At 48.8% G+C, this 13,151-nt stretch overlaps 1 protein-coding gene across 2 annotated transcripts in view; it reads left to right on the top strand.

Annotated features, from left to right (window-relative positions):
- Positions 1–13,151, top strand: part of NUP210 (nucleoporin 210) — a 96,370-nt gene that overhangs the window by 63,338 nt on the left and 19,881 nt on the right. For both annotated transcript variants that reach the window (XM_006917440.3, XM_006917441.3), the window contains exons 21-28: positions 1,411–1,539; positions 2,630–2,757; positions 2,852–2,987; positions 4,416–4,478; positions 4,717–4,896; positions 7,461–7,541; positions 8,637–8,768; positions 10,096–10,254. In XM_006917440.3, the coding sequence (XP_006917502.1) occupies positions 1,411–1,539; positions 2,630–2,757; positions 2,852–2,987; positions 4,416–4,478; positions 4,717–4,896; positions 7,461–7,541; positions 8,637–8,768; positions 10,096–10,254 (1,008 nt within the window). The remainder of the gene's footprint in view (positions 1–1,410; positions 1,540–2,629; positions 2,758–2,851; positions 2,988–4,415; positions 4,479–4,716; positions 4,897–7,460; positions 7,542–8,636; positions 8,769–10,095; positions 10,255–13,151) is intronic.

The raw sequence follows: 13,151 nt of genomic DNA, 5'->3' as shown, positions 1-13,151 counted from the left end.
CAGTGAAGTGTGTGGACCAGAATCAGCCCTTCCTAGACTGAATTAGACTAACTAGACTGCAAACGTACTATATAACCATGGACGGGGTAGCCTGGGTGTATTTCTGAAAAGAAATTTGGGGATTAAGTCTCTGTGAAGGTTAGCTCCGATTTTAGCCTTCTCTGGAATTAGGAAGTTAATTCTACGCTGTTGCTAGCCTGTGAGGGCTCCCTACGGGAACAGGGCAACGCTAAAAGCCAGGAATGCAGACAGCTCGTGGTCAGCGTAAGGCCCTAACCTGTCCTGCCTTGCTGCACTATCTGAATCCCCACCACACACGACACTGACTCAACCTCACCCTCTTTCAAGTCCAGGAGAAAGACTCATTTTGGTGCGGTACAACTATGTCCCTCCCCACACACTTGGAAATCACTTCTGAATGAAGAGAAAGCAGGTCTCAGGCTGAAATTCTAGTTTTGCAAACACTGAACTGATAAGTGTGCATATTACCCTGCCCTCCCCCTTCCCCCAATGAATGTAGGACCACAAACTGAAGGCAACAAAACCAGGGCCAGATAGAGATGGGAGGCAGCCCACTGGGCTCACCTACTAGCTCCATGATTCTCCCCTGCCTGTCCTGCCTCCCAGACCACCCAATTGAGATACACACCTAAGCAATATGACAAGTTGCTGAAAGTCCATCTGCAGCATGAGAGGGTGATTATGATGTAGTATGAGGAGAAATTCTTTTGAGGTAGGATCCATGGATGTGGTTAGAAAGAGAAGAAGGCTTAAGAAGGGGGGTTCTTTGACAATAAAAAACGGGAAAACAATTCAGATGTGTTCATTCACTCAGAACATTTTACAAGGTTTCTGCTTCAAACAGAGCTAAAGTAAAAATTAACGTAGAGATGAATGAGACTCAAAGAGATTATACTCTGCTTCTATGGTCTGTTCCCAGGTTCTGTGATTTTGTGAGTTCATGTTGAGGCTGCTAAGTGAGGAGCAGCTGTCTCATGCTCTACCAGCTTGTGACTTGCTGGATGCTTTTCTATTACTGAATCTGCAGAGACAGGTGGCCTGAACAGGAGATATGGAATCCTAGATTTGAATCCTTATTTTACCTCCCACTTGCTTTGTGTCCCAAGGCTGCTCACTATCCCCCTTTGAACAGCTTCCATTTTCTTCTCTTTGTAAAATGTACAAGTTGAAATAAATGCTTTCTGAGATCCATCCCAGCACATTTCAAGTCTATCCCCTGGCTGGCAATAGGGGCTCATGATGAGGGGTGGGCAGGACAACATTCGGGTTAGGGTTTTCCTTGTCCACTACTTCTGAGCCCTGGCTTGGAGGTCTCTGGGAGATGGTGTCCCTTGGGGGATAGGCTGATGCTGTGAGCAGCTGTAACTGAACCCACCTCTGATCCTCCAGGTGCACCCTTTGCTCCCGGGCACATCTACCATCATGATCCATGACTTGTGCCTTGCCTTCCCAGCCCCGGCAAAGGCTGATGTTCATGTCTCAGACATTCAGGAGCTGTATGTCCGCGTGGTAGACAAGGTCAGTTTCATCTTCCTGTTGTGTCTCCCTCTCTGCTGATTCACAGAAACTAGGAAAATGTCACGTCTGCGGGAGATATTTTTCTCCTGTTCACAGATTTTTCTCTTGGTTTCTGTGTCCCTCAACTCTCCTTCTGAGTTGCTGTGAGCTTGCAGTGCTGTCTTTCATCTCCGCTGTTTTGTGTACATGATGCAGAATAACCTCTGAGGTTGTCCTTCAGCCCAGTTGACATCAATAAAGTTTGGCTATAAATCCTTCTTGGAGTTATCTCCTCATCAGCTCTGACTTGGTAATTTCTATCTCTAGCTGGTGTTGGTTAGTAACCAGTCAGGCACACACCTTGCTGAACATGAGTTTTTCTCCCCACTGTGCAGGTTTTGGATTCTTGGGAATTTCTATGACGAATGAAACTTACTAAGGCCATGTGCTATTGTAGAATGAATACTTCATAGATCTAGGCTTTCTTTTTTGTGTAAACAGAAAATTTTTATTACTACAAATACCTGGAGTAACTGCAGCTAGGCTTACAAATGATTGCTGTCAGTTCCTATTTTCCTAAGTGGAGAGAACAGTTAATAAAAGGGGAATGTTTGAGCAGCTTAGACTACTTAAAAAGTCAATATTTTGTTACACAGTATTTGATATTCCTCCTATGGTCTCATTTCCACTGGTAATTTGTTGACTAGACTTATTTCTTCACTAAGCATTTTTGACTTCCATTTCCTAAGGCTTTTACTGTATGTTATATGCTGCCAGGTGTGAGCTATTCTGTCACGGTGTGCTTACTGAACTCCTACAGTATACCTGCTGCTGTTCTAAACTGTGGCTCATCTCTCTAACTAGATTGTTCTTTAAGAATGGGGAGGGTAATTTGTACATCTAAGTATCCCCAAGTTCTCTTGTATAAAGCAAGTACTCAATTGATTTCATTTGTTGATTGGCTGATTGTCTGGAGGTTAATCTGGGTGACTTGTTCTCAATTCCCAGTGTGGGTTTGAGGTTGGTGACACCCTCTCAGAAAGTCTTAGGGTGCCATGTGTGGAATTGTTCATTTGGAGGCACCCCTGAGTGTCTGTTCCCCGTGACGTAGGTGGAGATTGGGAAGACAGTCAAGGCATATGTCCGCGTACTGGACTTTCACAAGAAGCCTTTCCTGGCCAAATACTTTGCCTTCATGGACCTGAACCTCCGAGCAGCCTCCCAGATCGTCACATTGGTGTGAGTCCCCCAGGGATCTGAATAGGGCATCTCAGGGACAGTACTGATAGGTCTGCCTGGGGGGGAGAAGTTCCAGCCCTTCCCTCTGTTCCAGCTACCTCAACGAGGCCCTTGACAACTACACTGCTACTTTCCGTGTCAATGGTGTGGCCATTGGCCAGACCAGTCTTACTGCAACTGTGACTGATAAAGCTGGACAAAGAATCAACTCGGCCCCACAACAGATTGAGGTAAAGCTGTTATTCTTCACACCAAATGGAATCAGCCCAGCCCCTATTGCATGCACAGAGGAGTATGATAGGCTGGAAATTCCAAGGACAGTCCAGGAAGCCATTGCGGAGAGGATCTGAGGGGATCTGAGGAGCAGCCCCAGTGGGAGGTTGCTGAGTTATTTTAATCTCTCTCTAGGACATAAGGGGCATAATGTGGCTCAGAGAAGGAGAGTGACCTGTTACGGCTGGGGAGTGGCAGGATATTTAAACCATTGAACTGCCAGAAAGCAGTGGCTGGGCAGAAGCTGCAGGCAGATCTGGGCTTGTTTGTGGAAGCTTTTCTTGACTGTCGATCTGAACATTAGAACAGGCCCTTAGAAGTAGTGAGCTTTCACATTGGGAGCACCTATACCAAGCAATTCCTGGATGAAAGAGCTTTGAGGTCCCTCAGCATCATCTCAGTATGTGACTTGGGGCTGTCTTATGGCATTAAGTTTTAACCATAGCCTCATAGTCACCAGGAGCCAAGGCAGCCATGGCCAAGAAGTCATGTCCAAGTTTATCCTTCAGCAGCCTCACTAAAGTATTTGGCTCCTGCCTGCATCCTCCAAGGGTCTCGTCCACATAGGGGATGGCAGGCTTTATATTAATTAATCTGTGTTCTGAAGCCAGTGGACACAGATTGTGCTACTACATGGAAGTGCACCGTCCTCCTGATGAAGAGGAATTCATTTCTGCCTATAAATAGTACAGCCCTACAAAGACTAATCCTCACACACAAAGCAGCCCCTTGACTGACTAGTGTGTTCATTCATCCTCAAGCTCTCCTCATGCTCCTGCCAGGTAGGGATGGGGGGATGCAGGAACAGGATGTGGGAGCTCTGCCCTGCTGCAAAGATAGCATCCTCATCCCTTTCCCCAGGGTGCCATTTTCCTTATCTGAAAAGTTTTGAAGGCATTGAAGAAGAGAACTTCTAAGGCAATTTGTTGATAGAAATTTGGAGAAATTTAGTGAAAAAGGCAACTTTCCAAAGATGAATTGAGGAAATCTTGAAGGCATTGAGTTGGAAACTTTGACACCCATCAGAATTTCCTGGAGGACTTGTTAAGATACAGATCACAGGATCCCACCTCTGCATCTGCAGGTCTGGAGTGGGTTGGAGAATGTGCATTTCTCATGGTTCCCAGGTGACAGTCACAAACAGCAGAGCACATCTCACCCAACCACAGATTCTTGGGTCCCTGGATAGGATGAGATTGTGTGGGGGCCACTAGGGCTCCCCCAGAGTTGGCACAGAACCCCAGGCTCTCACTGGCACCTCTTCACAGAGGAGCGATATCCATGCACTGTGTTTCCCTCTCCCTGAAAATGTTACCTGTGAATTAAGCCTAGCAGCATGAACTTGGAATGCAGTGGTCCCTTTCTCTCTTTGTCTCCACATATAGGTCTTTCCCCCATTTAGGCTGATACCCAGAAAGGTGACGCTGATTATCGGGGCCATGATGCAGGTAAGAGCCAAAAACCACATCCTTGTTCCACCCCCACTTGCAGCCAGGCACCAGCAAGATGGTAGCCGCCCAACCTGCCCAACCTGCCCTGGCTCCAGACATGCCCACCTACCTTGGGTGTCAAATGTGCTAAGATGGAATTCTCTGGGGGTATTGGTGCCCTCATCCTCTGAGGATGAAGCATGGGCTGGCTGGGAGGATAGGGGCTGACAGGAACTTCTGTTTCTCCCTACTCCAGATCACCTCTGAGGGTGGGCCCCAGCCTCAGTCCAACATCCTCTTCTCCATCAGCAATGAAAGTGTTGCAGTGGTGAGCGGTGCTGGGCTTGTGCGGGGACTCACCGTTGGTAACAGCAGTGTGTCGGGGGTTGTGCAGGCCGTGGATGCTGAGACTGGCAAGCTCATCATCGTGTCTCAGGTAACAGGCCTGGGATCCATCAGAGATGGGTGCTTTCTGAATTCACCCAGGACGTGTGGCCCTCCAATGATGGTGCACTGGTCCTCCTGGCAGCTGCTAGGGTGGTCAGCTGTGAAGGGGAAGAAGCCCTGTTTATTGAGTTTGCCTTCTATTCTCGAGGACTACCCCTCTCTGAGGGTCTTGCTTCTGCCCGCTGAATCTGCAGCACCTGACTGTCCCTACTACCTAGGGCCAGCCTTGCCAGCTTGGGGACACCTAGACCTCCAAGGCTGCGCTCCAGACTGAATCGCCTCAGCTGCTCCTTAAGAGACAGCATCTCCAACCCCCTGTTCTAGGGACATTCCAGTGCATGGTGATGGTAGTGGTTGTGATAGCAGACTCTGCACAGACTGTTTTACATTCCCCTCATTTAGTCCTCTCTTGTGCATTTTGCAGCTATCCCCATTTGCAGGTGAGGGGCCTAGGGAACAGCTAATGGCCCACAGCTACTAAAATGTAGTTTGAGGACCTGATCTGGGACTGCCAACAGCTGAGCTCTTGCTCCTTTTGTTTGTTCATTTCAAACAGAGCTGGGGAAGTTTTGAGAGAAGAGAAGGGGTTGCTGTTGACTCTGATACACTTTGTGTATTACAGTGCGAGTTTTCAGAGGCATGCGCTGGCTTGGCTGCTATAAGTGTAGATAATTGGACACTGATATTTTAGGCCTGGATTTGTATTTCTGGGAGAAACAGAAAATGTGGATCGTCCACTAGTATCTTTTGTTCCACTAGAAGTTATCTCTCAAGCCTCTTTGCCAGAGTGGGGAACATTTCCTGATTGCTTTTCTGGGTTAACATTGATGCTAGAAGGCTGAGTTAGGGGAGTCTTCTCCTTAGGCGAGGCCCCCTGTTCCGCATCGGTGGGACTGAATCCAAGCATGTGAAAATTGGTTTTCCCGAATCTTATAGTTTCCCTTCATTCCAGAATGTGGGCACCTTTTTGGGCCTCTGGAAAGGAGGTGAGAGATCATTTCCACCTCCTGAGAAGGGCTCAGGGCTCTTGGACCGTCTCTGGTACCTTGGCTTGCCGTAACCTGCAGAAGCATCTCAGAAGGCTGCGTCGTGGTCATGCCTATGCTGGAAATCTGGGCTTAAAGGCATTTCCTTTTGTGTAACATGACGGTGGACAAGAACCTTTTCAGAGCTCAGTCATCCTATTCCTCATCCAGAATTGGGACCCTGGAAGAAGACAGAATGCCTGGGAAGCTGGTGCATGTGCCGTCTTGAAGAGGAGAGGCTGAAGTGTCTTCCTTCCCTGAGGCTGACTTTGATCCTACATTCAGTTCATTGATTTACTCATTTTTCCAGCAGTTTCAGTCTCTCCAAGTATACCAGTTAAACCACAAAGTCCTTCTGAATCATGAAGGTGGACAGCCTGATTCCGCATATTGATTTTATAAAGATAAGGAAGCCTGGGAATGTAAAATTCTATCTTATGGCATATAGCAGGCTTTAGATAGATGTCCTGGAGAATAAAGTAAGGATCAAGGAGGCTCTGCCTTTTTTTCCCTCTATGAACAAAGTATTGTGGCCTCAGGAACTGGCTCATTTTTTGTCTCCTGGGGACCTACCTAGGCTGAAATGGCAGCTGACTGGAAATCCAGCCAGAGGGGCCATCTTTGTGGTCTAACCTTGCTGTCAATTCTTCTCTGTGTCTACCATCTGGTAGGTTAGGGGAAGTGCTAGGAGAAGGCCTTGGTTCCCTTTGGCAGATGAACAACCTGTGCTACCAGCTCTATCTGAAAGGCATCTCCTTGAGCCTGGGCAGGTGGGAGTTTAGCCTGAGACCAAGGTCGAGGGATGGGCCAGGGCGTGCATGAGGTGACCAAACAATGGGAAGGATGAAAAGAAGGAGATGAATGCTTATTGAGCATTTACTCTGTGTTAGAGATGTTAGTCCAGATCATAAGACATGGGAGATGAGCTCAGCGTGAGCACATGTAAAAAGGGCTTAAGGGTTTAATTAGCCTATGTTCCACATGAATCAACAGTACTGTGAAGAAGCCAATAAAGTTAGTCTTTGGCCAGGTTAATAGGAGTATAGAGTTCCGAATGAAGGAGGATATAAAGTCTTCTGAGATTTACCTGACTCTTGATTCATCCATGTACTCTTCTTAGAGAGATCAACAGGCTAGATTTGGGGTTAGGAGGGTCTGGAGACCTATCCCTGTGAGGTCTTCCCAGCCTAGAAAAGAACAGTTCTCAGACACACTGTCCCCAAGTCTCTGCAGTACTGACCTGGAGCAACTGGATCAGACAGGTCTGTAGGATCAGAGAGCCACGTTGGAACCCACAGGGAGATGAGGGAGGCAGTGGCAATGTCTTTGTGAGATGAGCCACCTATAAGTCCAAGTTACTTCAGGAAGAGAAGCATTGAGATAGACACCCTTTGGATGCCTTTTAGCCTTGTGACTGAGCTTGCCTCAGCTGGAACTTCCTTTTTTGGAGGGGTCCATTCCTAAAACACCCATTGCTAGCGCATACCCCTACTCCCAGCCAGCCTTAGCCCCAAAACCCTTTTCCTAGGATCTCGTGGAGGTGGAGGTGCTGCTTCTCCAGGCAGTGAGGATCCGTGCCCCCATCACTCGGATGAGAACAGGGACCCAGGTGAGACGGGACCCTCTCAAGACCCGCTTGTCTCTGCTGTCTGAGCAGCCTCTTGACAGGTTTTGGGCTCTGAGTTCTGGTTCAGGATGAGCTTGGGGGAGCCACTGCTATGACACTGTTTCTTCTGTTGGAGCACTTCTCCATTCCCCCTTTATCTGCTTAACTCATGTTTATCTACAGGGTTCAGCTCCACTTCCCAAAAGGAGCCTTTCCTGCATTCTCTGCTCCAGACCACACAGACACTCATGGCTACTCTCTTTCACAGCACAAAGCTCCTTTTACGCATGGCATTTATCCCCTTCCAGTTCTGTGTAGGTGCAGTTACTGAGTAATACCTGTGTCTCCACTAGTCTGTCACCTTCTCACCCCTAGAATGGCACCTGGTACGTACCAGGAGCTTACAATTGTATAGAGCATACTCTATTAAGTGCTTTCTACGTACTAATTCATTTGGTGTTTATTACAACCCCTTGAGGTAACTACTAGTGTCATCTGCATATTGCAGATGAGGAAATGAACACATAGAAAGCTTAAGGCTCTGCCCAAGGTCACACAGCTAGAAAGTGATGGAGCTGGGAACTGGCTCAGAGTCTGTTCTTACCTTTTGCTGCATGGCCTTCATGTGTGCCCTGCAGTAGACACTCAGTAAATATAGATTGGAGGAAACTGTGATCCCACCCATGCCCGACCATGTAAGCAGGGCCCCCTGCTAGATTGAGAAAGAGGAGTACAGGCAGGGACTTTGGACAGGGCACACTATGCTCTTGGGGGCTGCAGGCATCCTAGAGCTCTAGGGGGTCATTCAGGAATGGAATCTCTTAGATAAGGTGAGACACAGCCCATGGCCCAAGAAGGATGGGGTCGGGAGGAGGTAGTTCTGTCTCCTGCTTGATCATTTGCTATTTTTTCAGACCTTCCCAAACCTGTGCTGTGCCCTTCTCTGGTTAAGGCAGAATCGGCACAGTTCCTGTTGGCGCAAAGGCAACACAAAAGTCCCTGGGCAGTGGAGAGGCAGCTCGGGCTGTGCCCCAGGGCTTCCAGGGGCTTCCCAGCAGTGGGCCTCTGGTGGTCATGAGCCTAGTTTTTCCCCTGCAGATGCCCATTTACATCACTGGGATCACCAACAACCAGAACCCTTTCTCCTTTGGCAATGCTGTACCAGGCCTGACCTTCCACTGGTCGGTCACCAAGCGGGACATCCTGGACATCCGGGGACGGCACCATGAGGTAACTACCTAGAGCCCCCCTCCATCCCAGGCCAGCATCTTGGGTGGGGAGGGTCCTCCCCATGTCTCTGCACATGAAGTCTGCACGTTCACTCTGGGCCAGTCCTGGCCCCTTTCTGCTTTCTCTAGACTCACTGGGACCTCTCCCAAATGCTGCTGCCACTCTCTCTGTCCCCCAGTGCCCTTCCTCAACTCTCAGTCTTCATGTCTGGAAATATGGTTCCCTAGTGACCCTTCTCACAGAACCCTGGGACTGTCTGAAACCCTTTTCATTTTAAGCACATTCTTGCTAACCACTACAGAAGAGACTTTAGGTAACTTACTAACAGAAGGCAGCAAAAATAACAACCTCATAGGAAAGTCACAAAAATTCCAGAATGTCACAGGGTCTTGGTTGGGGTCCCTGGTCTGTAACTTCTACCCACTTTCTGAGACGACACCTGGCAAGCCTGGAGTTTTCTCCTCGTTTATCCCAGAAGCCAAATTCCCCTCCCGTAGCCCTCTGCAGGGGGACCTTGGCCCCTTCTCAGATCTCAGAGCAGGAAAGTGTTGGAGAAAACTTACTTAAACTTCTCTTTGTGTTAACTGGAGTCCATACATGGGGAGGGACTCACATACAGTTGCCCAGTGAGCCAGTGGGGAAAAGGGACTGGTCACCAGCCTTGGTGACTCCAGGCTGCCACCCTAGGTAGGTTTTGGGCATGCAGGACGGAGTGAGAGGTGGTTTGGGGCTATTCCTTCTTGCCTTGTCTTTGGAGAGTAAGGGGGAGGGAATAGGAAGGGGAGGGGGCCAGGCACAGGGACTGGATTTCCTAGAGGCTGCCTGAAGCTCATCTGGTATAGGGCAAATGCCTTCCCCAGCCCACCCTGTGGGGCCAGGGTGCTGTCCTCAGTGCTGGGGGACTTCTGCAGACTATTCCCATAGTACAGGGGAAGTGTGACTTATTCACAGATATTGCATAACAGAAGGGTTTTGCAGGGAAACATTGCCAAGCCTAGCATCCCTCTTGGTGATTCATAACCTCCTTTACACACCAAAGACTCTGAGAAGTTCTGCCATTAAAACCCTGACCCTGGTGGATTGACCCAACATTTTCCACATTTACCTGTGAACATGTAACTCAGCATGGGGTGTGCTGCACTCATGTTGGGGTGACTGCAGTCAGTATGCCTGGGGTTAGCAGGCCCTGGCCATGGCAGGGAGGCAGCAGCCTTTGAGAACAGGCAGGCAGCTCTCAGGAGTCTGGGCCTTCTGTCTGGCTTCTGCCTTTTGGGGGGTGCTGGGGCCCTGGGATTCTCCCTGAAAACATGTTTGGTATATGTCCCAGGCATCACTCCAGCTCCCATCGCAGTACAACTTTGCAATGACCGTGCATGGCCGGGTGAAAGGCCGGACTGGCCTGAGAGTGGTGGTCAAGGCTCTGGACCCCACAGCTGGACAGCTACATGGCCTTGCCAAAGAACTCTCCGATGAGATCCAAATCCAGGTAAAGGACTTTCAAACCGTACTTGAAAGGGAGAGTAAGTGCCAGCCCAGTGGCCTTCTCTTGGGCTATGTGGGCACACATCAGTCCTCCCACTGCCCCTGGGCAGGGGCTGCAGACTCTGCCCCTGAGGAGCTGAGGAGCTCTGTTTGCAGAGATCTGATATCAGGGGTGTATAAGACGCTGTGGGAGCCCAGACATGTGACTGACTGAGGGCTTCACAGAGGAGTGACATTTTAGGATGGGAAGAATTGGCCAGCAGGCCAGGCGGAGAGAATGGCATGTGCAAGGGTCTGAAGGTCTGAAATAGCTTGACATGTTCCCAAAATAGAAAATCATTCCGAACTTGGAGTCTGGGGTACTTTCATGGGAGCAAGAGGCTGAAAATGGTCTGAGCTGACATTAATGTAATTGTTCATATTTATTTCACAAACACTCATAGAGCACCTAACAGAGGCAGATGTGCTTTCTCCATTTCCCAGAGCCCGCATGAGTCCTGAGGGGCAGGAGCTGCAGGCACTGTTGCTTGACAATGAACCTGTGGCCCCACGGAGGAAGTGCCCCGTCCAGGTCCCAGGAAGTGGGCGGTGGGCCCTTTGGGCAGCCTGGGATACCGTGTGACCCATCAGTTGGTAGATGGAAATCAAGCCTCAGAGAGGGAGGTGGCCTGCTCACAGCCCCAAGAGGGCACACTATCTTTTTAGGACCCAGAGCCCAGCAGTCCTCCTCCAGGCCAGGGCTCAGCTCCCCACCCCTCCCATCTATCTCTCCAGCCTGCCCTCCCGCCTCCCCTGCCTCTCTGGGCCCCTGTGTCAAACTGAGGGATTGACAAGTTGTTCTAAAGAGCATTTTTAGTTTCAAAGGCCCCATTCTGCCAATCTGGGACTCAGTAACTTCTGGGTCTTACTAAATTGCAAAGAAAAACCGAAAGCAGCCCCTAACTATTATGGAAAAAGAAATGGGTTCAATCCCCCTCTTCAAGAAGAAATAAACAATTTATAACCTAGGCACAGCTTAAGGGGTGAAGAAGCAGATTCTTAAAGAAGAAAATGTCTGTTAGCCAGCCCCCTCACCTTTGCCTCATATGAACATTGTACACACAAAGACACATATATGTACACAGACACTGACACATGTAGAGGCACACACAGACACAGATGCATACATATACATGCACACATAGACACAGACATGCATGTATATGCACCCAAACATAAGTACACAGATACATAAATGCAAATACATGTTCTTGGTTAAAAATAAAATTAAGTTTTGGAACCTCTCGTAGAATTAAAGACAGGGCTTTGCAGCTTCCAAATTCTGTAAGCTAGGTTACTTAATGTCTCTGTGCCTTGGTTTCCTTAGCTGACAGAAGATGGGGTTTTGAGTATATCAGAAACTTAGAGAAACTGGATCCAGCCCACAAATTGTGTTTTATTTGGCTCACTCAGTGCTTCGAAACAATTCTTTCTGTTGCCAACATTTAAAAATAGGAAGATTTTGCATAGAGATCCAATATGCAGCTTGTACTGGAGATATGCATTTGCCACATGGCAAAATCAGCAGGAGATGAGAAGCAGCCTCCCCTTCAATGAGCTGTGCTCTGCAGTTTGCCGGAGGCCTCACCACTCCCTGTTGTCTCCCTGGCAGTGAGGCCTAGCATCGGTGCCATGGTGCTTGCATTAGTACTTTTCTTACAGCTAACAGGAAAATGATATATCTCTTGTACCTTCACCTCCATCTTAAGAGGGGCAACAAAGAATACAGGCTTAAGAAACATATTTGTATGTATATTTCCTGCACACTATATGTATCTGAGCTGAGTTAGTGAGACTGCTTTGCTCTGGATGCCACCTGCCTAGCAGGACTCATATCACATCAGAACCCCATGCAGCTACCAAAGGCTGTTTATTATTCTCCATTTAGGAAGCGCTGCCACTCACATTGTGTCATGTGAATACCACAGCTCTTTGAGACAAGCACGGCAAGGATCGTTAGTTTTAAACCCATTTTACAAACAAAAAATCTAGGCTTAAGTATCTGGTCAAACGTGATGCTGGAATGGAGGGGAGTCAGCCGGCTTCCTCTTGGAAAATCTCCTTCAATTCAGATGATTTTAAACACAGGCCCTTGAATCCAGATGGTCTAGTCAGCTCAGAAGCTAGTGAGTGGGGAGCTCAAAACTGCTTGGCATCAGATGCCCAGGATGCCAGCCCCAAAGGTCCTTAGAGAAGGAGACTTAGTAGAATGGTGGGTACATTAGAATTTGTGCAGAGAAGGGGTCTAGAGTTCCAGGTAAGTGCTGTGGGGCCCCACTGCTGTGGCTCCAGGAGCTATTCAGGATCTCAGGGCCCCTGGGGAGTGATAGGATCAGATTCAATCTGACATTACCAGGTTTATTATCTGCTGGCTCAAAGTCACCAACATACCCCAGCAGGCACTCCCGCTCTGCGGATCCAGCGAGAACCTGGAACGATAGAAGGAGTGACATAAGGACCAAGGGATGGGATGAACGTTGTTCTAAGATGGTCATGGTGAGGAGCAGGATGTCTTGCTGAGAGAAAGGAGACTAGATGGTGCTTTCTCCAAACCCAGTCCTGGCAGAGTTAGGGCCAAGCAAGACCCTGGGCCCCATAATTCTGTGTGCTGCCTTCCATGCACACATCCTGGCAAACAAGTTTCCTCCCTGGGAATTGAAGCAGAGGCTCGTGCTTTCTGGCCCTGTGAAGCACCTCCCAAAAGGGTACAGAGTGTCCACCCCCTTGCTTTTCCTCCTCACACCTCTGGCCTCTCTTAACGGTCAGCCCTTAAAGCACATCACCAGCTACCTGTCAGGTGTTTGCTTGCAGCAGTTTCTCTCGGCCTCTCTTGGCTCTTCCTGCTGCGAAAGGCAGATCCCT

The sequence above is a fragment of the Pteropus alecto genome, unplaced genomic scaffold (genome assembly GCF_000325575.1).
Source record: "Pteropus alecto unplaced genomic scaffold, ASM32557v1 scaffold75, whole genome shotgun sequence".
In the NCBI taxonomy this organism is placed as follows: Eukaryota; Metazoa; Chordata; class Mammalia; order Chiroptera; family Pteropodidae; genus Pteropus; species Pteropus alecto.
The sequence above is the reverse complement of the archived record's forward strand: the minus strand, read 5'-3'. Positions and strand labels throughout refer to the sequence as shown.